General features: G+C 53.0%; 2 protein-coding genes across 2 annotated transcripts; one reads left to right on the top strand and one right to left on the bottom strand.

Annotated features, from left to right (window-relative positions):
- The first annotated feature begins 483 nt into the window (after positions 1 to 483).
- On the top strand, positions 484 to 9,156 carry Tent5b (terminal nucleotidyltransferase 5B). The gene is made up of 2 exons (XM_003471288.4): positions 484 to 964; positions 7,273 to 9,156. Exons 1-2 carry the CDS (start codon positions 713 to 715, stop codon positions 8,290 to 8,292), a joined length of 1,272 nt encoding a protein of 423 aa, XP_003471336.1. The 5' UTR covers positions 484 to 712; the 3' UTR covers positions 8,293 to 9,156.
- A 3,617-nt stretch (positions 9,157 to 12,773) lies between these two features.
- On the bottom strand, positions 12,774 to 18,868 carry Trnp1 (TMF1 regulated nuclear protein 1). The gene is made up of 2 exons (XM_063235850.1): positions 17,957 to 18,868; positions 12,774 to 13,466 (listed from the first exon to the last, which is right to left on the bottom strand). Exon 1 carries the CDS (start codon positions 18,754 to 18,756, stop codon positions 18,085 to 18,087), a length of 672 nt encoding a protein of 223 aa, XP_063091920.1. The 5' UTR covers positions 18,757 to 18,868; the 3' UTR covers positions 12,774 to 13,466; positions 17,957 to 18,084.
- Between the last annotated feature and the right edge of the window lie 1,823 nt (positions 18,869 to 20,691).

Raw genomic sequence — 20,691 nt, 5'->3', positions numbered from 1 at the left:
AGAGTGTGGAAGAATCTGCCTTATTATACACACGGTGAATTACCTTTCCTACTCTCTGGAAGAGTATAAGGTGGAGTCGAGCTAGCGGCTCAATCTCTTTGGGCTCCTGAAAATAGCGGATGATCAGGACTAGGCCAGGTGATTTCTTCTAGCGCATATCTGAAAATCGAGCCATCAATCAATCAATCAATCCTGAGTGACCTGACTCTGCTACAAACTCTACAGACCCCTTTCTTCTCGCCAGCCGCTGGACGGCGCCGTACCTTTAAATTCAGGCTACCGCGGCCCAGTCACAGTTAACAAAAGTTCTTAGAAGACCAAAGGAGGGAATTCAGCCTGGGAAGGAGGGCGGGGCACAGGCGTGCCTCCCAACCAATCGGAATCTTCCTGAAGAACAGTGACGCACGTGCAAAACTCTGCTGCCCAATAGTAGGGACGAAGAGAGGCGAGCCGGCTCCGGCTGTGTGACAGCTGCCAGGACCAATGGGCGTGTCGCCCGCGGCCTATAAGAGTCAGCTGGGCGCCCAACAACAGGCTTTAGGGTCGAATAGTCCCGGCCGTCGCTGCAGGTGTTCCCCGGGCTTACCTCGCCGCCGCTGCCTCCCTGCTCCAGCATCCCCGCCCCAGCCTAGGCCCAACCGCTCTCCTTGCCCTCGTCCCCCTTATCACCCTCCCCCTCGGTTTTTGCCGTCGGGGCCCCGGGGCCGGGCGAATGATGCCGTCGAAGAGCGGGGCTGAGCGCCTAGACGGGGCGGCTGCGCAGGGAGGGACGGCTGCGGCCACGGCGGCCCCGGCTGGTGGCGGCCCCGACCCGGAGACCTCATCAGCCTCTCCTGAACAACACCTGAGCAGGCTGACCTGGCCACAAGTGAAGCGGCTGGACGCGCTCCTGAGCGAGCCGATTCCCATCCACGGGCGGGGCAACTTCCCTACCTTGAGCGTGCAGCCCCGGCAGATCGTGCAGGTGAGCGGGGGGTGGGGGTGGGGTGGCGGAGAGGGTCGGAGGGGGTCTGTCCTGATGCCAGCATGCCGGCAAGGCAGCTGGAGTCTGTTCAGTTTGCTAGATGTCTGGGAAACTGATGAACGGGAACGTGTCCTGTAACAACTGCATAGCACATTGACGCTAGACCAGACATCTTCCCCTGCACCTAATAAACCTTCCCCACCTAATTTGCGTCCTCGCCCCGCAGCACCACCACTACTTACTCAGGGCCAGGCCTGGAGAGTGAAGACTGTAGAGGGACTCTGTGGGCCATCTCCTGGACTGCAAGGACAGCAGATGTCAGGCACGCATCCCATGGGAAGGGTGTGTGCTTGGGGACAAAATAGCTTTTTTTCCACCCAGCATCCCTGTCTCAGGGTTGTAGGGGCACTCTGTTCTCATATGCCACAGTCCCTGGCTCAAGAACACCTGGCTAGGTGAAAAATCCCAGAATTCCCAGCAGAAACCCTTTCTGTCTCTCATTAAGATCATGGCAGGAGATTAATTAAGCGACTGAGCTGAGTCCCCCATCTCTGAAAGCAATGTTAAATATCCAGTGGAGGTGTCCTCCTTCCTCCCCAAGATTTTTTTTTTTTTTTTTTTTTTTTTTTTTTTTTTTTTTTGAGACAGAGTCTCACAGTGTAGTGCAGGCTGGTCTTGAATTTGCTTATGTAGCACAGGCTGGCTTCAAACTCTCAACCCAAGTGCTAAGATTACAGGCACATACCACCACACCTGGCCCTCCCCAAGATTGAAAATGAAGTGAACTGGGATGTGGTTCAGTGGTAGAGCACCTGCCTAGCATGCACAAGGCCCTAGGTTTGATCCTCACCATTAGGGGAAAAAATGAAAGATTGGAAATGAAGGCCAGCCCAGGTGTCCACCCTAAGCCTAGCTCTGTCTTGAGGGACTAGAGAGAATTCTGGCAGCCCTTCTCTCTTTCAGAAACTTCCTTTTACCTGAAACCCTCCACCCCCAATGACTCCAAAGCTGCCGTTTCATCTGGGTAACTCAGGCACTGTCATGTTCTGAAATAGCAGAGGATAGTAATTATCGCACCCATGTTATAGCTGAGAAAGCAGAGGCCTCTGGAGGGGCAATGAGCCACCTAAAGTTACTTAAGAGCTGAAAATCCAGCCCAGGGAATCTTGAGCCTTCCCAAGAGCAGAGAGCAACAGGTTCAAGATTTTCTTACTCCTTCTCTGGCTCCCAAACTGAAGGGCTAAGTCTTAGGGAAGCCCTCTGTTAGAATCAGAAAATTCAGTGCTGATTCCCATATGTTGCTGCCAGCATACAGACTTTCCATACAAGCTAGGTGACACTAGCTGTTCCTCAGCCTAGGAGGAATGCCTGCTGGGGGCCAGCCTCCCCTCCCTTCTGAGGAACTAGGAACCAAGGGGGGGGGGGAGGTGGGAGGGCCAGCAGATTCTCCCAGGCTGACTCACCCACAGCACCAGTGGGACTCACTGAGGCATTCCTGACTGCCCAGGCATTCCTCACTGCCCGCTGTCATCTTGATGATTAGGAAACCAGCTGAGGCTTTTCTCCCCACGACCTGGGCTCAATCCCAGGGTGAGAGGGGCGAGAAGGTGGTATCCATTGTGCAGGGACAGATGTGGTCCAAATTACCTTTATTGGTCCCTGCTTGGTCCTAAGCCCCATGAAGGCAGGCCCTGGAGCACAGATGTGACTAGGACCCAGCCTCTCTGCCTTCAGGTGTTCCCAGCCATACGGGGGAGGCTGTAGCTGGTAGGAGCTGACTTCACTATGCTGTGGTAGTAAAAAGTCCTCCTTGCTGAGTGTGTGGTGTACAGCTGTAACCCAGCACCTCAGGAGACTGAAGCAGGACTGCTGAGAGTTTGAAGCCAGGCTGACTACATAAGGAGTTCAAGGCCAGCCTGAATACACAGTGAGACCTGGTGTCAAAAAAAAAAAAGGAAGGAAGAAAGAAAAAAAACACCAGGAAGTCCTCCTGGATTGGGTCAGAAGCATCACAGAGCAGGTGATGTCTGCTGTAGAAGGGTGGTAGTAGAGCTGGGTGGAGAGGAAGAACATCTCTGTTCAGTGCCTGGACTCTTGGCAATTGCATTTGCTGGGTATGGTAGAACATGTCTGTAATCCCGGCCCTGAAGTGAGAGGCTGAAGCAGGAGGATCTCAAGTTTGAGCCCAGCCTGAGCATTTTTTTTTTTTTTTTTTTTTTGAGACAGGGTCTCACTATGCAGTTCAGGCTGGCCTTGAGCTCACTTTATAGCCTATGCTGGTCTTGAACTCACAATGATCCTTCTGCCTGAGCCTCCTGAGTGCTGGGAGTATAGGCATGTGCCACCACACCGGCTCAACCTCAGCAATTTAGTAAGACACTGTTTCAAAAGAAAGGAGCCGGGAATGTAGCTCAGTAAAAAGGCCCTGTACCCAAAGCAAACAACGCTTCCTGGTTCCACAGCTCAAAGGGAACAGGTGCATTCACCTGGCCCCTACAACTGCTTCCACAGCATAGAAACTCTGTCTCTGGGCAGAAATTCAGAGCTGAAGCTGTGCCATAGTGGTGCACATCTGTAATTCAGCACTCAGGAGGCTGAGATAGGAGGATTAATGTGGGTTTGAGGCCCAATATGAGTTGAGGGTAGACAGTGAAACCCTCATCTTAAGAAACAAAATGAAGGGCTGGGGATTTAGCTCAGCGGCATAAGCGCCTGCCTTGCAAGCAGGCAGTCGTGAGTTCGATCCCTGGTACCGATAAAAACGAAAAAGACAGAAAAAAAAAAAAAAAAAAGAAACAAAATGAATTGAGACATATTTCCCTCTGCACCTCAGAAGGCTTTGCCTACAACAGTAATCCCAGCACTTAGAGATGTGTCCTTGCTTGTACCTAGAACAAAGGGACCCACCCCCTTTTAGGCACACACCACCCTACCCCACTCTTTGCCACCACCCTTGGTAGTTCTGGAAGACCTGGTTCTAGTTAAGTTCAGGCAATTATTAGCTGTGTGACCTTGGGCAAGTCCTTTGCCTTCTCTGGGCTCTGAGAATTGATCTAGACAGTCTGACTTCTCCAACTGCAACCAGAGGACCAGACTAGGGGCAGCCTTGGTTATGAGTTTTGCAAGCCTGCTGGCTGACAGCGGCTGTTAGTCTTCCTGCAGGTCTCAGCAGCAGCCCTGGAGCAGAGCAGATCTGGGGAGGGCCTTGGCACAGGAGAAGAGGAGACAGTCACTGCCCCCTCCATGGCTGGAAAGTCTGATTCAGGAGAATCCAAGCTGCCTTGCAGCCCTTGGGTGTGGCAGTATCTGGGGACTGCCTGCCAAACTGGCTGTAGTCACACCTGAGAAAGACAACAGCCACTGGCTGGCTGACACAGCTGGCCCCATGGCCCTGACGCAGGGAATTAATGAGGGTACTGCTACCTACTCATCAGGCCAGATGCCGTGCCCTGGGGTAGGCCCCAGCCAGGGAGCTGGACAGACACTGAGTAAGCCCCAGTCAGCTCTAGTGGGACTTGGGGAGAGGGGTGGTCTGTTCTGCAGGTCTGTCAGGGTCCTTGGCTCAATGTCTTTGGGCTGCATCTCTCGTTGGCTAACCCGGGCACAGCTGTGACTGTGTACATGGAATCCTGCAGGCTGACAGCAGCAACTGGCCCTGTCTGCCCAAGGGACCCAGGCCCCTTGCCTCCTGATCCCTAACTTCTCTGGGTTTGATTTGCGGTTCCCACTCACTTTGACATTTTGAAAGGGAAGGAAGATTAGAACACAAGTTTCTACTCCACTTGTTCTGACTGAATGTGATAGAAGGCAGGCTGGGCTGAGGGTGGAGCTCAGCAGGTGGTTAGCATGTGCAGAGTCTTGGATGCCTTCTCTAAGAGCCCTATAATCATCATCATCAAAAAAAAAAAAAAAAAAGGATTCGAAGACACCCCTGTGTCATTTCAAGCAAGTGACTTCACTCCTGTGAACTCAGTCTCCTTATCTATAACACAGAGATCTGTCCCCAATTAATGCTTTTTTGGTGTGTGTCCTGGTTGAGATTTCGTTAACCCAGGGCCTTGTGCATGCTGGACAGCTGAGCTACACCCCACAGCTCCCATAGATTCTGGTGAGGTCCAGGGCCTGGCCCTCGCTAGGTACCTAACCACTTTATACCCCTCCTCCTCATTTGCCTTGTAGCCGGTTGCTTATCCCCCTGACCAGGACAGTGCCTACTGGAAGACTTCCTGGAGGGAGCCACCCTTCTCGGGCTGCCCACTGCAGCTTGCCACCTCAGCACTTGAGTGCATTCTTTGCAGTAATTCCCTGGGAGACAGAATAACCTGACCCAGCACTGCATGCTGACTTGGCAGCAAGGTGGGGCTGCAGAGTCACTTGGGGGCAGGAATGCTGCCTGGTCACTTTCAGGGCAGCTTGTGAAGTACTTTGGGTTGCTAAGAACACCAAATGTCTGACACCCCCTCACCCCCAGCTTTCTTCTTCTCTCTACCCGGTGCCTGAGGCCAGAGAGATGCCTCTAGCTAAAGGACCAGTCTCAAGACTTGCAAGTTTCAGAGACAGACAGACAGAGGAGAGGGAGAGAGGAGCAAGTGCATTGGTGCATATCTATAATCCCAGCACTCAGGAGACAGGCAGGAGGGTTACTTGGATTACTTGGAGTTCAGTTCTTGCCTGAACTACATAGTGAGACTGTCTAAAAAAAAAAATTGCAAGTCCTGTCCTGTTCCTGTGCCATCATCAGTCCAGGCCTCTCAGACAGGATTCCATCTCTCCTTACTTGGCTTCCAAGCTTTCTAAGACTTTGATCCATCCCCTTTCCCAGCAGTAGGAAAGATCTTTCTTACTAACTTCCAGCCCTGCTATTTTTTAGTGCTTCTCCTTTGAGCCTTAGCTGTTTCCTCACTCTAAGCCTCAGTTTCCTTGTCTGCAAATTATAGTATTTGCCTCATTGGATCCTGGTAAGGATGGAATAAGATGTATGTGACGGGCTGGGGATTTAGCTCAGCAGCATAAGTGCCTGCTTGGCAAGCACAAGGTCTTGAGTTTTATCCCCAGTACCATAAATAATAACCCAGTACCAGAAATAACCTAGTACTAGAAATAATAATAGTAATAAAAAGATGTATGTGTCATCGTCAAAAGAACATGCATAGACTTGAGACTCCAACTAACCAAGGTCCTAGGCTCAGCCTGCCTATAACTTTAGACTTATTTCTTTTCTTTTTTTTTTCTTTTCTTTATTACTGCTGTTCAAATTCACAACCTCACACTTGCCAGGTAAGTGCTTACACCGCTGAGCTAAATCCCCAGCCCCTAGACCTGTTTCTTCTTTTTTTTCTTTTGGCAGTACCGGGGATCGAACTCACGACCTTGTGCTTGCCAGGCAGGCGCTTATGCCGCTGAGCTAAATCCCCAGCCCTAGACCTGTTTCTTAACTTGTCTGTGCCTCCAGTCCCCCATCTGTGAACTGGAATAGTAATTTTCAAGCATAAGATTAATATGAAGTAAACTGATAATGCATGTGAACTTGCTAACTATATTCCCAGCCTATCTGGGCAGTGAATACAGTGCTTAGCAGAAAACAAAGTATTCTACTTGAAGTTTTAGAAATCTAGAATAACATAGTTTTACGTCTAATTTCCAGCTCTGCATTCACCATCTGTGTGACTTTTTGGCAGTTACTTGGCCCCTCTGTTTTAAAAGTAATAAGGGGCTGGGGATTTAGCTCAGCGGCATAAGCGCCTGCCTTGCAAGCAGGCAGTCGTGGGTTCGATCCCTGGTACCGATAAAAAGGAAAAAGACAAAAAAAAAAAAAAAAAAAAAAAAAGTAATAGTACTACTTCATAGAGTTCTTATGTTTTTTGAACTAGGGTACTGGGGGTTAAATCCATGGCCTCCACAATGAGCTTATCACCAGCCATTTTATTTTATTTTTGCAATAAGGTCTCACTAAGTTGCCCCTGCTGGCTGCGCTCAAACTTATGATCCTCTTGCCTCAACCTCTCAGGATTCTGGAATTACAAGCATGTACCACCCTGCATGGCTGACTTTATATCTTAATATGTAAAGTGCTTCCATCAGAGTCTGATGCTTTGTAAATTCTGTTTGTATTTGTTATTACTATTGTTTTTCCTAAATTGTTCTTTCAAATGAGCCATTCCCCTGGTTAGCAAATCAAGACTTAGAACCAAAAATGACTTTCCAAAGGCAAACAGTTAGGAAGTGGTCAGCAGTGGTTGATACTGTATTGATGGCTACCTGAGAATCTATGGCTCCTGATGCCTCTTCTTCCTGCCCTCCATCCTCAGGTAGTCCGCAGCAGCCTTGAGGAACAGGGACTTCGGGTACACAGTGTACGACTACATGGGTCAGCTGCCAGCCATGTGCTGCATCCTGAGAGTGGCCTGGGCTATAAGGACCTGGATCTGGTATTCCGGGTGGACCTGCACAGTGAGGCATGCTTCCAGCTGACCAAGGCTGTGGCACTCGCCTGCCTGCTGGACTTCCTGCCAGCTGGTGTGAGCCGGGCCAAGATCACACCATTAACACTCAAGGAGGCCTATGTGCAGAAGCTGGTGAAAGTGTGCACGGACACTGACCGCTGGAGCCTCATCTCTCTGTCCAACAAGAGTGGCAAGAACGTGGAGCTCAAGTTTGTGGCCTCGGTGAGGCGCCAGTTCGAGTTCAGCGTCGACTCCTTCCAGATCATCCTGGACTCTCTGCTGCTTTTTGGCCAGTGCTCCTCTACGCCCATGTCTGAGACCTTCCACCCAACGGTGACAGGTGAGAGCCTGTATGGGGACTTCGCCGAGGCCCTGGAGCACCTGCAGCACCGTGTCATCGCCACTCGCAGCCCCGAGGAGATCCGAGGCGGTGGCCTCCTCAAGTACTGCCACCTCCTGGTGCGAGGCTTCCGGCCACGGCCCAGCACTGACGCTCGCGCCCTGCAGCGGTACATGTGCTCCCGCTTCTTCATCGACTTTCCCGACCTGGCAGAGCAGCAGCGCACTCTGGAGCGCTACCTGGAGGCCCACTTTGGTGAGGGTGATGCCACTCGCCGATATGCCTGCCTGGTGACGCTGCACAGGGTGGTCAACGAGAGCACTGTGTGCCTCATGAACCACGAACGCCGCCAGACACTGGACCTCATTGCCACACTGGCGCTCCAGGCACTGGCTGAGCAGGGCCCGGCTGCCACTGCTGCTCTGGCCTGGTGCCCTGCAGGCACTGATGGGCTTGTGCCAGCCACTGTCAGTTATTACGTGACCCCCGTGCAGCCTCTGCTGGCTCGGGCCCACTCCTATCCCACCTGGCTGCCCTGTAACTGACTCAGACTCCGGCTGGAAGGCACCAGGCCTCATGGGGTGGGGTCACCAGGAGGGTGTGGAGGATCCGACCAGAGACAGGCAGCCTGTGCCAGCTGGCCCAGCTCTGCTGCAGAATTGGGCCTTCATCCAAACACATCAGACTTCCCCGAGTGAGGTTTCAGCGGGTTTAAGGCCAAGCTGGGCTCCTGGCAGGAGAGCCCTTTGGTCATTGTGCCACCTTCGGACCAGCATGGTTGTGAGGTACAGGATTACTTTGAAAAATAAGTGGCCTTCAGGAGAACATCTAATGCTGGGTGGTAGCCTCAATGCCCTGCATCTTCACTTCACTCCCACAGTGGCCTAGAAAGGGTCGTTTTGACTACATCAACCCACAGGTACCCTAGCAGCCCCCAAAGCACTGGCTAAAATATAAATGTGGCAGAGACTATTCACTTTGGGTCTGACTAGACCACTGGCAGAGTACAGAGCTAATCACTGGGAGAAGGAAAACAGGCAGTTCCCCGAGTTTGGGGAGGGATGGGTTTACCTATTCTCCTAAAACCCATACCCTGAGCTGGGGAGCTTGCCTCCTGAGGGGTGGAGGTATACAGGGAACAGGAGCCAAGCAGCCACGGTGAGATCCAGTCTACACCCTTCCACGGTGTTGCTCCTTTCCCCTTGAGGTGTGAGGAGCTCTGGTGCCTGGGAGTGTGTCCTTCAGAGGGTGCTGGGTTCAAATTTGTGACAGTCAAGTCCAGTACTCCTGCCTGACTGGCTTGGTTGTCAGACTTTCACATTGGGGGGGGACCACATTCCTACCACCTTTTCTGTTGTTCTAAATTTGCTATTTTGCACCACCTGTCAATAAAGATTCCCTACACCGAGCCCAGCAGCCTGCTTTCTCCTGGAAGAAAGACCCTCCTCCGTGGTTGTGGGACTGCCACTGTTTTCCCACTCGGAGGCTGGCTTTAATGATGGGAAGTGGACTGTGGGTGGGGTTTGAGGTCTGGGTGTGGCTGCAAGACACCTTTACCTTCCTTCCATCATCCCAGCCTAACAATTGTGTACTGGGAGCTTGTGAATACTGTGTGACCTGCACCTGCAAGTTGCCTCAGCAAGTCTAGGACTTTTACTGTAGAGGAACTATTTCTATGTCCCCAGGCTTCCGACCTGAGGTGCTAGTAGCCTCAGACCTAGCCTCACCCTCCCAGAACCCAGGGCTGCTTGATTCCAGCTCTGCCCAGCCCACTTCTGCCCAGGGAGCAGGTGGGGAACACGATGGGTGGTCCAGGCTAGTAATGGCAACCGAGACAGGGAGACCCCTAGGGTCCCTCAGAGCCAGAGCCCCCCAGGGCCTTGCTACCTGGGAGAGGCTCCTGATCCTCTGGCTTCCTCTTCACCTGCAAGTGCAGATGTATGTGCTCTGGCTCATTGTAAGCTCTCCTGAAGGAGCAGGGTCTCTGAGCCCAGCAGGGGCCATGCCAAACTGTCTGGGAATGCCAGCACAAGCCCTCCAGGAGCTATTCCCTCGGGGCATCAGCTACTCATCCCCGGACGCTGCCCACTGTTTACCCTACCCCTTTGATCCAAGGATTGCAAAGCTCTTAACATAGGGGCCTCATTAGGTGCCTCTGAAGTGGTGACTTTGATGGTTCTGGCCACGGTGGGAAAGAAAAGCCACAGAGGAAGCCTCGGGTCATCAGGGTCAGTCCAGCCACCTCACCTGCTCCATGAGTCCCTGCTGGGTACCCCCACCCCTTCTGCTGCTGGGCATTGAGTGGCTAGAAGGGCCTGTCTTTTTGAGACAGGGCTTTGCTATGTAGTTCAAACTGGCCTTGAGCTCACTTTGTAGCCCAGGGTGGTCTCAAACTCATGATAATCCTCCTGCCTCAGCCTCCTGAGTGTTGGGATTACAGGTATTGGCCACCATGCCCTGCTGAAAAGGCTTTTTGTAGTGATTAACTGTTCCCTATCCCCATCCCAATTGCACTCATCCAACTGGGTGTTCTGGGAGGAACAATGGTTGTTCCACCCAGTTTGCCCATTTGAGCATAGGTATGAGATGGATTCTTGGTGTGAACACAGCAGGCTCAGCTTACTGGGTTGGGGTGGGGATCAGCTGCCTGTGCTTGATTGAAGGGCATGGGGAAACTGGAAACCCATACTCTGTGTGTGTGTGTACACAGCAGCCAGCCCACCAGGTGCCAGTTACTAGACTAGGTGCTGGGAATACATCACAAACAAAAGACAGCCCTGCCCCTTGTGAAGATTACGTTTTTAGCTGGGGGTTTAGCTCAGCGGCATAAGTGCCTGCCTTGCAAGCAGGCAGTCGTGAGTTTGATCCCTGATCAAACTTTGATTTCCGATAAAAAGGAAAAAGACCAAAAAAAAAAAAAGATTACATTTTTACTGGGCACATAAATCAGGTGGTCTTAGATGAATAAAAAAACATAGTAAGAAAAGGGAAGTTCTGAAGTTTGAAGATTTAAAAAGTCAGAGCACACCTCATTGAAAGATGCCATCTGACTGCATGAGGTCTTAAAGGCAGTGGAAGGGAGCCATGGGTACATCTGGGGAATGTTCCAAGCTGAGGGATTTGCCTGTGAATGCTCACATGCCCTGGCAGGCATGTCTGAGGGAGGGCACACATGCCGGAGGGTGTCTGGCGGACCCTGTGCATGTGCTTTCAGGTGCCGCCAGGCACACGAGAACCGGTGTGAGGCAGCAGGGGTGTGTGAGATGAGAGGCCACAGCCACAGCTACCATCTGGCAAGCTTTACTCCAGGCCAGGAGCCATGCATGCTCCGGTCTTCCTAATTGTTCTCTCTCATTTCATCCTTGCAAAAATTCCAAAATGACCATTATTTTCACCTTACAGATGAAAAAACTGAGGCCAGAGATGTCAAGATTTGTAACGTCCTGCCCCTGCACTGTGACTTCTTGTGGATGACTGTGACAGTAAACCTCATTCACATACTGTGTCGCAGAGCATATTTGACATCACTGCAACATCTATCATTTTATGTATGACTGGCAGAGTATAGAGGTAAATTTTCTCCACGTATGTGTGACACTAGGCATGGCCTGTGGTGACTGACTTGGGCTTGGGGTGGCAACTGCATGCTTGTGGGTGTGTCTGGGAGTGGTGTGGTGTTTCAGGTATAAGAAAAACACTGACTCAGTGGCTGACTTTGTTCCTCTTGTAGACGATTCCTGCAGCCACCTTAAGATGCTAAGACAGGCAGGAATCAGGAACTGGGAGTCAGAGTGACTAGGGAAACAGTTGAAGGAAAAAAAGTACCCTTCAAATTCCTCACCTATGGACTGGAGGTTTAGCTCAGCGGCATAAGCGCCTGTCTTGCAAGCAGGCAGTCGTGAGTTTAATCCCCAGTATTGATAAAAAGGAAAAAGACAAAAAAAAAAAAAAATTAAACAAATTCCTCACCTGCCCTTCTACCCCTCAAGAGGGGAAGCAGTGCACTTTGGGGAAAGTCACTCATGGTCTGCTGCCCCTGCAGACCCACTCTCCAGCCTTCTGCAGGCTGTGCCCCAGGAGACTGACACCTGTGAGGACATCCATAGCTCTCTTGCCCCTACCTTTCCACTGTGTCTGACAATGACACTGAACGGAGGAAGTACCTTTATCTGCCCTACTCCACTCACTTGGTTAGGAAGCTTGAGCACATCCCTCAAAGGAAGGACCACTCCTGGCAGCAGCCCTCTCCACAGCTGCCTCCCATTCTGCCCTCCAAGCCCAAGAACTGAAAAGGGGGGCTGGGGATTTAGCTCAGTGGCATAAGCGCCTGCCTTGCAAGTGTGCAGTCGTGAGTTCGATCCCTGGTACCGATAAAAATCGAAAAAGACAAAAAAAAAAAAAAAAAAGAAAGAAAAGAAAAGCCTTCCCACCCTTGGAGCCCCAAGTACTGGGCTGGACCCCACGGCCTCCTGTGTGCCAGGCAAGTGCTCTACTGCTGGGCTGATCCCTCAGCCCACTTGTTATACTTCTTAAGCCCAAGCCCACACCTTTGGAATTAGCCCCTTTTAAAAACTCCTCCCAGTACATGTGTTCTCTGTTTCCTATGTAGATCACAAGGGAGAAGCAGGTCCATACAGCCATAAACCTCACAGGCTGTCATGCTGCACCTCAGCACAAATGGTAAGGCTTCGGCGGTGGTTCAGTGGTAAAGCACTTTCCTAGCATGACTGATGCCCTGGGCTCAAACCCCTGTACAAAAAAAAAAAAAAAAGACAAAAACCTCTCCTGCGGTCCCAGTCTCAAATGTGCATTACCATCCCTGAGGTTCCTTACACATCCTGCAACAAAGGTCTTCGGAATGCCAGCTGTGAGTCAGGTAGAGGGCAAAATCAGTTTCCAAAGCAGTCAACAAGCCCAGGTCACCAACTAAACAGAATCTACTCAAGGAACTGTCAACTGAAAGAGCTGTGACAAACACAAAAGAAAAACAAGGACACGTGCAAAGTGAACCTCAAAAACCACATACTTTCATCTTACATTATTGAAATTTATTCTTTCTGCATGTATGTGTCAGGGGACAGATTCGATATACATTCACTTTGCAGGATTCTACAAGTGTTGAGTTATGTGTGAATAAACGCGTCCCCTTCCCTCTTTTTTAGGATACTACATTTAAAACTTTGCTTGGAAGCTTTATGTTGCCACTACCTCTTCCTGAGAAAGAGATGTGCCTCCCTCTGAGAAGGCATCAGATGATTGTCGGTGGGGAGGCCACAGGCACACCCCACATAGGGAAAACAAGGACAGTAGGTGAGGGAAACTGTTTCTTAGTGTATTCCCTCAAACAGGCCTCCTGGCACCATTAGATTAGGAAGCAATGACATCTACCAAAATGTGGACTCCAGCTGTGCCAAGACTTGCTTAAGGATGATGACTCTGTAAAAGAAATCCTTTCCATGGTCACACTGGAATCTTTTCCTTCACTCTCAAATAATCCTGTTGCATCTCAGCCCTGTGGTAACATATCCAGTTGTATAGTGTAAGCAAATGTGGCATAAAAATTCAGTGTGCCCCAGAAGCCAGCTCCTTGTCACTGTGAGATGAGCACTCCCATAAGGGCCAGTTCTTAAAGTCTTCCTGAAGGAAGTGTCCAGGGAAGGAACAGAAGAATCCAGGAGTCCAGATCCACAGAGCAGAGGCTCTGAAGAATTAGGAGGAGCTGGAAAGAATAATTCCAAGAGCTTTAATTGCCTCTTTCCCACAGCCACCCAGCCCCACCCAAACTCTTCAACATTTACCTCTTTAAGAGGGGCCATTGTGGGAAGCCTGTACAAGACACAATACTATGGAATGGGGCTCTAGGGGGAAGCAGAGGTTCCCTTGGGCTTTTGTCCTTGGCTGGGATCCCCACTGGTCTGCACAGATGGAATGGAATGTTCCTGGGATGAAAAGCCTGCCCCTCCTCCATCTCTCCCCTTATGGAGATCCCCATGGCTCATGGCGGGCAGGGACCAGTCCAGGGATCCTGATATGGCAATGCCCTATCAAAGTCAGGCCCGCACCACCCACTGGTAAGAGGCTGTGCTGGCAGCCTGCCCTGGCTGAGGCACAGTGGCTCCATCATTCTCAGATCTCCTCTATGGCACACTTAGTGGGACTTCTCATTCAGAACTCAGAAGTTAGTTCCCCAACCCCCAGCTGCCTCTAAATGCAAAAACAAACAAAAGAATCTGGCTCAGAAAATGGAAGTCATTGCCCATGGTCCCCTAGCTAAGTTCCAGGCCAACACCAAGCAAGTTTCAGGTCTGTTTCCTTACATGTACAACTCTTTCTGCTCACCCTGAAATATGTCACTCTTCTCTCCTGCCATCCCAGGCTTTTCTGTCTCCTTAACAACCAAACATCCCAGGCTAGACCTGCCAGGAGAGGAGGCAGCCCTCCAAGGCAATCCCTGCCCCTGCCTGCAGTCCTGAGCATCCTTGGCCCAGGTGTAGTGAGTCAGTCTGACTCACACACCCCCCCCCCCCCGCCGAGCCCAGGCAACCAGGCTGAGCTGTGCCCAGACCTAGGGGGAACAGGGTACATTCTGCCACTCTGTTCACCCCAGCATTTCATCACATTCTCTGGAACTAATGAGCAGGGGTCACTATGCACAGCCTTAAAGGTGACAGTCCAGAGATCCTCCCAAGAAGAGCCCTCATGAAAGCAAATGGCACCTCAGAGCCTACTGTTTAAGGCTTCACTGACAGGTGTAAGTCATTGGGCAATTCATTGCTCTGCCTGACCCCAGCCTCCTCCTCTGTTGAAATGGGGATAATAACCCTGACTTTGCAAAGTGGTTAAGAGAACAAAACAGATAATGGATGTAAAGTGCCTAGCACAATGCCTGACAGGGAGGAGGTGGTTCATGTATTATCCCAGCACCAAGGCTTCCCTTCTCTCATTACTTCTGGCCAGGGTGTGGTCAGGGACTAATGGAAGAACAGGCTGGAACTCTCCAAGTTTTCCCAAGTACTTCCTCCCTCGCAAGCAATAAAGCAGGCAGTCTCTTCAGCTGTGAGATTCCTGGGCAGCTGAGTCCTGCTCAAGGAATCGGCGCACCAGATAACCCTCCAGGACGCTGCCCACATCAGGCAGTCTTGCAGCACCTGTCCTTTGAGTGTCTCATCTCTAGGAAGCCATCTCAGCCACCAGGTGACCGTGGGACCCGGTGTTCCAATCAACTATCAGCGTAACAGTGTAATCAGCGAATAACGAAATGACTGAACTTTTAACTATGGTAACCGTTCTTTAGAGGTAATCTTTCCTAATGGACGTCTCCTCTGAGGTCCGGGATCACCTTTCCGCCCCTTCTGCAGGTGGGCTCTGGCCTCCAGGAAGCCGGTGCAGAGTGCAGGTTGGGCTTCCAGCTCCGCCCACCCCAAAACCCGTTAACTGCGTGGACCTCCACGACTGCACAGCTCAAAGCCTAGGATGCTCTAGATCACCGAGCAGGGTGGGCCGGGCGGGGCGACGGGAGGTGGAGTCTGCCCTAGGCCACGCCCACAGGTTTCTCAAAGTAGCTCCACACTGCCCTCTGCTGGGAATGCTCACACACTGTTGGCGCTAACCAAGAGACCAAAGAGCTCATCCCAGTGAGCAGTAGGTTCCAAACTAGAACCCTGAGCTGTTCTCCCAGTCTGTAACTTTAAGAAAGGTGCCTGTTCCCATTTCCCTTTGCTGACAGCCTAGATTTACGGTGGGCATAGGTTCCCCACCCCCCAGGTCCCTGTGTTCAGTCCTGTCCCCAAGGTGGGGACCCTCATGAAAGTGCTCAGGAAGTCAGGGGGTTGGGGAAAGAAGGGTCTGCCTCCTATTCAGGAACTGCAGTTATTAATGGAGCTCTAAAAATAGCCCTACAGGGGCTAGAGATTTAGCTCAGCGGCATACACGCCTGCCTTGCAGGTGTGCGGTCGTGAGTTCGATCCCTAGTACCAAAAAAGATAAAAAAATAAATAAATAAAAAATAAAAATAGCCCTACAACAATACAGACTGCTCAGCACCAAAGGTCCCCTGGGGTAATAGCCAGAGTAGGCTGCCTGGAGGCTTGGAATGATATAAACCCTTAAAAGCAGAGACCCAATGGGTATGGTAAACTTAGCAAGATTCTATCTCAAAATAAAACCTTTGCTCATTGTGAAGGCCCTGGGTTCAATCCCCAATACCAAAGGGGTGGGGCAGAGACTTAGATTTAGGTCTCTTGCTGAAAACCCTGGACTGAGTCAATAATTAACATCTATTAAGAATATGGACCAAGGCTGGGGACCTTCTAAAGAGGTCCCTGAGTAGGCCACGCAGGAGTGAGAAGGTGACCTGTTAATTGGCTGAGGACAGTGTATTAAGAAGCAGGAAGGGAAGTCACTGTACTCTGTGTGCCTTGGCAGAGGTGCCTGGTGGGGAGTGGCGGGCCATCTGGAAGTGGAAGGAGGGGACAGAGCGGTCTGTGACACCAAGACTGACCTCCATGTACACCCATACATACATGTAGAAGTATCATCTTTAATTCTCCACCTACCAACCCCCAAATCAGATTACCAATAAATCCCAGAGAAAGGCAAAACTGAAGGCACAAAGCACTTTATGCCATTAGCTAAAGGCTTCCCTGGACCAAATTCCCTCCCTAGCAACCCAGAAACCAAGCAGTCCTGGCTGCAGCCCAGCACTGCAGCCCAAGCTCTCCCTCACTGTCACCTGTTCTCCAAATGACCTGAATGGCTTTGGCCAGAGACTGCCAGGGGCCTCCCTATTGTGCTCCTGATCTCCAAGCTTTTTCAAGGGCTCTCAGACCTCCTCTTGGACCTCCCTACTCCAGCCAAGAGGGGCACAAGGAGACCTGAGCGTTAGTGGAGAAACCTGCCAAAAAGTCTGGTACCTGGGAAGAGGAAGGATTGATGAGGGTGAGCTGAGGGCCCCTGCCTGACAGTGTACCTCAACCTCTTCTGGGTTCACAAGGTTAGACGAGAATCCTGTGCCATTATCATCCTCCCCTTTCATTCCATTGTCAAGCCCTGAGGTGAAGAGGGGCAGTCATATTCAGACAAGAGAAAGACTGAGGAGAGCTGCCCAGAGAGGGGGCAGAGTGGTGCAAGGTCACACAGCATATGGGGTCCAGAGGTCAGCCCTCTCAAGCCCAGGCTTAGGATATTATGCAGAAGCCACACACAGACCTGGGACCTGCTTCCCTCCTTAGTGGCATGTGACCTTGAGAAATTCCCTCTGTCTTCTGTAAATAAGGACTGTAAATGAACTCCTGGCTTCCTAAGCAGAAGCAATCACTATCTCTAGGTGTGAAAAAAAGTAAAATACCTCCATGATTTTTACAGTGGAAAAAGATAGTCCTCTGCCCTGTGTTAACTCCCCTTTTATTGGGAGAGGTGATACTTCACAGACTGTCAAGTAAGGCCACAACTAGTGTGGGCAGGAGTGGTCAGGCCACTCACAGCTGAATGGGGGAAGAATGGGGGACTGAATGGGGATTGGGACAGGAAGCAGCATATCATATTTCTAGTCTGGCCCTTTAAGGCCTCTCCTTCTGGAATCTGATGCCACACCTGTGCCTAGGGGCTGTAACCCCTAGAGAGTCATGGGGGGGGGGGCGTTAGGTGAGCAGGTGGTAAACACCCTGTCCTCTCGGGGCTGTAGTCTTAGCTAAGCAGTCTCCTAGAAACAGAAGGCCTAAGTGTCAGGAACAAATCCTCAACCTCTCTAGGATTCCCTCTTGATGGGAAATAGGGGCGCAGAGAAGACCTCAAGTACACAACTCTGTGCTAGTCCCCATCCTGGGACTTCATTATTCTGCCCTCCTTAATGTACCAAGTTGGCTGATGCCAGAAAGCAGCAGCCTCAAGGGCAAGACTTCTACAACCCTCAAGGGACCCAGAAAAGGTCAGGCGAGTGGAGGTGAGGGTGGGGGCACTGCATCAGTGCAGCAGGCTCCTGCTGCTAAGTTTGCCACCAGATCCCTCTCGGGAACTAAGCCCCCCCCCCCATTTGGTCCAACTCCACAGTGAAGACTTGGTACCACCACTTCATCCCGCAGTGGCTGGGGGTGGGGGCAAGGAGAGTGGACAGCTTTATTGAAGGACACTAGGAGCCCTAGGGAGGGGGATTCCCAGGTCCCGCACCCCTCACGCCCACCCCTCGAAAAGCACCAGCCGCTGACACCGCACCTCAGCCTCCTTTACTGTGCCCCTGGACCCCGACAGTGTCCTCCCGCGGTCGTTCACTCCGTCCACCTGCGTAGGCGACGCCATCCGCCGGCGAGGGCTCGTCTGGGCCGCTGGGTCCCGCGCCGGGGTCAGCGCTGCGGGGAGGCGGGGCCGCGGGGCGGGCTGCGGCGGAAGGGCGAGTCGGGCTCCGGGCCGTGGCCCCGCCGCAGCCGCCCGGCCCCCCAGGGCACGCAGCCGCCCAGGCCACGCGCAGAGGCGAGCAGCGCTGGCGGGCGGGCGCGGCGACCGCGACGGGCGCCCTTCTTGAGGCGCGAGCCGTGCGCCGCCAGGTACAGCTCGGCCTGCGCGACGCCGCCGCTCAGACGGCTGAGGCTCTCGGCGCGGTGCGCCAGGCGCAGCTCGGCCGCCAGGAAGACGCGATGCAGCTGCAGCACACGGCTCTCCAGCTCCGACACCAGGCGCCGGCGGCCCTCCACCTCCAGCAGCCGCCGCCGCGCCTCGGCCAGCTCCAGCGCGCGGCCCCCCGCCGCACCCGCGCCTCCAGCCGACCCGGGCAATGCGGCGCCCCCACTAGCGCCCTGGCGCCAGCGCTGCAGCTCCTGACCCTCGGCCGCGCCAGCAGACGCCGGGGCCGCCTGGGACAGCGGCGGGGAATGAGGGGGAGTCGGGGTCAAGGTCGGAGTAGGGGGCGGGGGTTGAGGGGACCCTAGGGGCTCCCGGGGCGGCGGCGGGGGGGACCCCGGTTCTGCCGTCCCTTCCTGGGCCCCTGGGCCGCAGGCGCTGATGCGGCAGCCCGGCATCCCCCGCCCCCCGGCGGCCTACGGCTGTCGGTCTTAGAGAAGGACAGGCGCCTGACTAGAGCTGAGAGAGGCGGCCGCAGTGCCCACGCCAGCGCCGCACTCGCCGTGGGGGCATCTTATAGGACACGGGGCGGAGCGATGGGCAGTATAGCCAATCAGAGACCGGCATGTCCTGAACCCGCCCCTCCTCCCTCGGCCGCGGGAGTTCAGGATGTTCCTGAAACCCTTCAGGTCCCAGGTCTTTCGCCCAACTCAATCCCTATTACGGCATCAGCTCTCCATCCACCTCTTCCCGGATCTGGGATAGGAAGGAAACCATATCTTTCCTGGCCTGCGTCTTACAAGGCCTAGAATATAGCCTGCACGGGGCAGGGGGTCGGGGTGGAAAGGGGATACCTGAAGCCCCCAAGTGGCAGTGAAAGCCTGCACCAGAACTCAGGGGGCCTCAACTCCTTACGTAGTGTTCCCTCCCCTACCTCAAGCCGCCCGTGGCTGAATCGGTTTCTGCTTGGTCTCTTAGGCACAGGGCTATCAAGGATCCCCTCTATCTCCCAGGGACAACTGAGGGGTTGAAGAAGAGGAGAGAGTGGCATCCAGGGAGGATGTGCATCTGGCTCCACACCCGTCAGGCCCTTTGCTTGCAGGACAAGAACCGCCGCATAGCTGCTGAGGTCTCACAAACCTTGGTCTCACACACACACACACACACACACACACACACACAGGAGCCTCAGGCCCCCCCAAAGTTTACCCTTGCCTGTGCATGCTCCTCCCAGCAGGTGTCTCCACATTTTTCATGTGGAAGGGAAAGAGTCTCAGAAGCTGCCACAGTGCCTTTCCCAAGGTCACACTGCTGGCTGGTGGATGAATCTGGACAGATGTACACTAGCTCTACCGTTCATATGTTTGAAGGCTGAGACACCCAGCTGCCCTGTGGTGGAGGGACCCTCCGTACATGGGACTTTTGTCATCCTGGCAAAATGAAAGCATGAGCCCTGTCCACTTTACACGCAGCAGTAGTAGCCCTGCTGGTCCCTTTTCCAGACATTACTAGGATATTGGCTCCACCTCGGTTTCCAGCTGCTTGAAGGTGCCTTCAAATATTGTACAAGCAGACCCCAAAGATGGGAGGTGACTATGTAGGAGGAAACAAGGTATGAAAGGCCAGAAACTGGCTCTGAAACCCACTCAGAAGGACTGCAGCAGACTTTGGGCTCAGGAGGACCAGCAAAAGGGTCACCAGCATGAGTAGTACCCCACCCCGAGAAGAGGAGGCTGCTGAGGGTGCTTGGCAATGAGGAAGAGCCCCCTCCCCCACGCTCTCTGAGTGCTCACTGGTGCCTTTGCATAAGTGATGGGGTCTTGTGGGTGAGACAGCTCTGCTCCTGAGAGGCAGAGAGGCAGGTGGGCAGGCTTCTGAGAGCAGGGAGGGAGGGCAGGGGGGCTGGGCTCCTGAAGAGAGAAGAGGAAGACTCAGAGAGAAGGAAGCAGGGACCAGAAGTAGTGGAGACTCAGCCAGGGAGGCAGAAGGGGCTGTTGGTGGTGACTCTGCAAGGGGTGAGGGCTCAGAGAGGTGAAGAAGAGCCTTCAGTGCAGGTGATGGAGGGGGCTGGTACTGATGGGTGGGTGCAGGGGTCACAGGAGGCTCAGAGGGTCACCTCACATCTTTCTCTGTGCAGAGGCTCTCCCATCGGGGCAATGAAATTGACAGGTGCTCTGCCTGCCTCTGGCAGAGCCCTGCTCCCAGAATGGAGGGGAGCAAGATCGGGAATGACCCTACCCCCACTGTGGGCCAGATCCAGCAAGCCAGACAGATCTGTGTTCAAAAGCCACCATCATGCTCCTTCTGGGTGACTTGGGCACTAATTTCTCTGAATGGGAGAACGTTAGATGCTAAATTCTCTGAGGGGGCTGGAACTGCAGGGGTAGCAAAGA

Source organism: Cavia porcellus, unplaced genomic scaffold, assembly GCF_034190915.1.
Source record: "Cavia porcellus strain 051 isolate PalLab524CR breed Dunkin Hartley unplaced genomic scaffold, mCavPor4.1 scaffold_25, whole genome shotgun sequence".
NCBI lineage: Eukaryota > Metazoa > Chordata > Mammalia > Rodentia > Caviidae > Cavia > Cavia porcellus.
Note: the sequence above shows the minus strand (reverse complement) of the source record. Positions and strands in the feature narration are given on the sequence as shown.

Excerpts from the sequence above, each read along its gene's own strand:
- Tent5b (XM_003471288.4), top strand. The coding sequence starts at position 713 with ATGATGCCGTCGAAGAGCGGGGCTGAGCGCCTAGACGGGGCGGCTGCG. Across the intron at positions 965-7,272 it reads AGCCCCGGCAGATCGTGCAG|GTAGTCCGCAGCAGCCTTGA; the intron begins GTGAGCGGGGGG and ends CTCCATCCTCAG.
- Trnp1 (XM_063235850.1), bottom strand. The coding sequence starts at position 18,756 with ATGCCGGGCTGCCGCATCAGCGCCTGCGGCCCAGGGGCCCAGGAAGGG.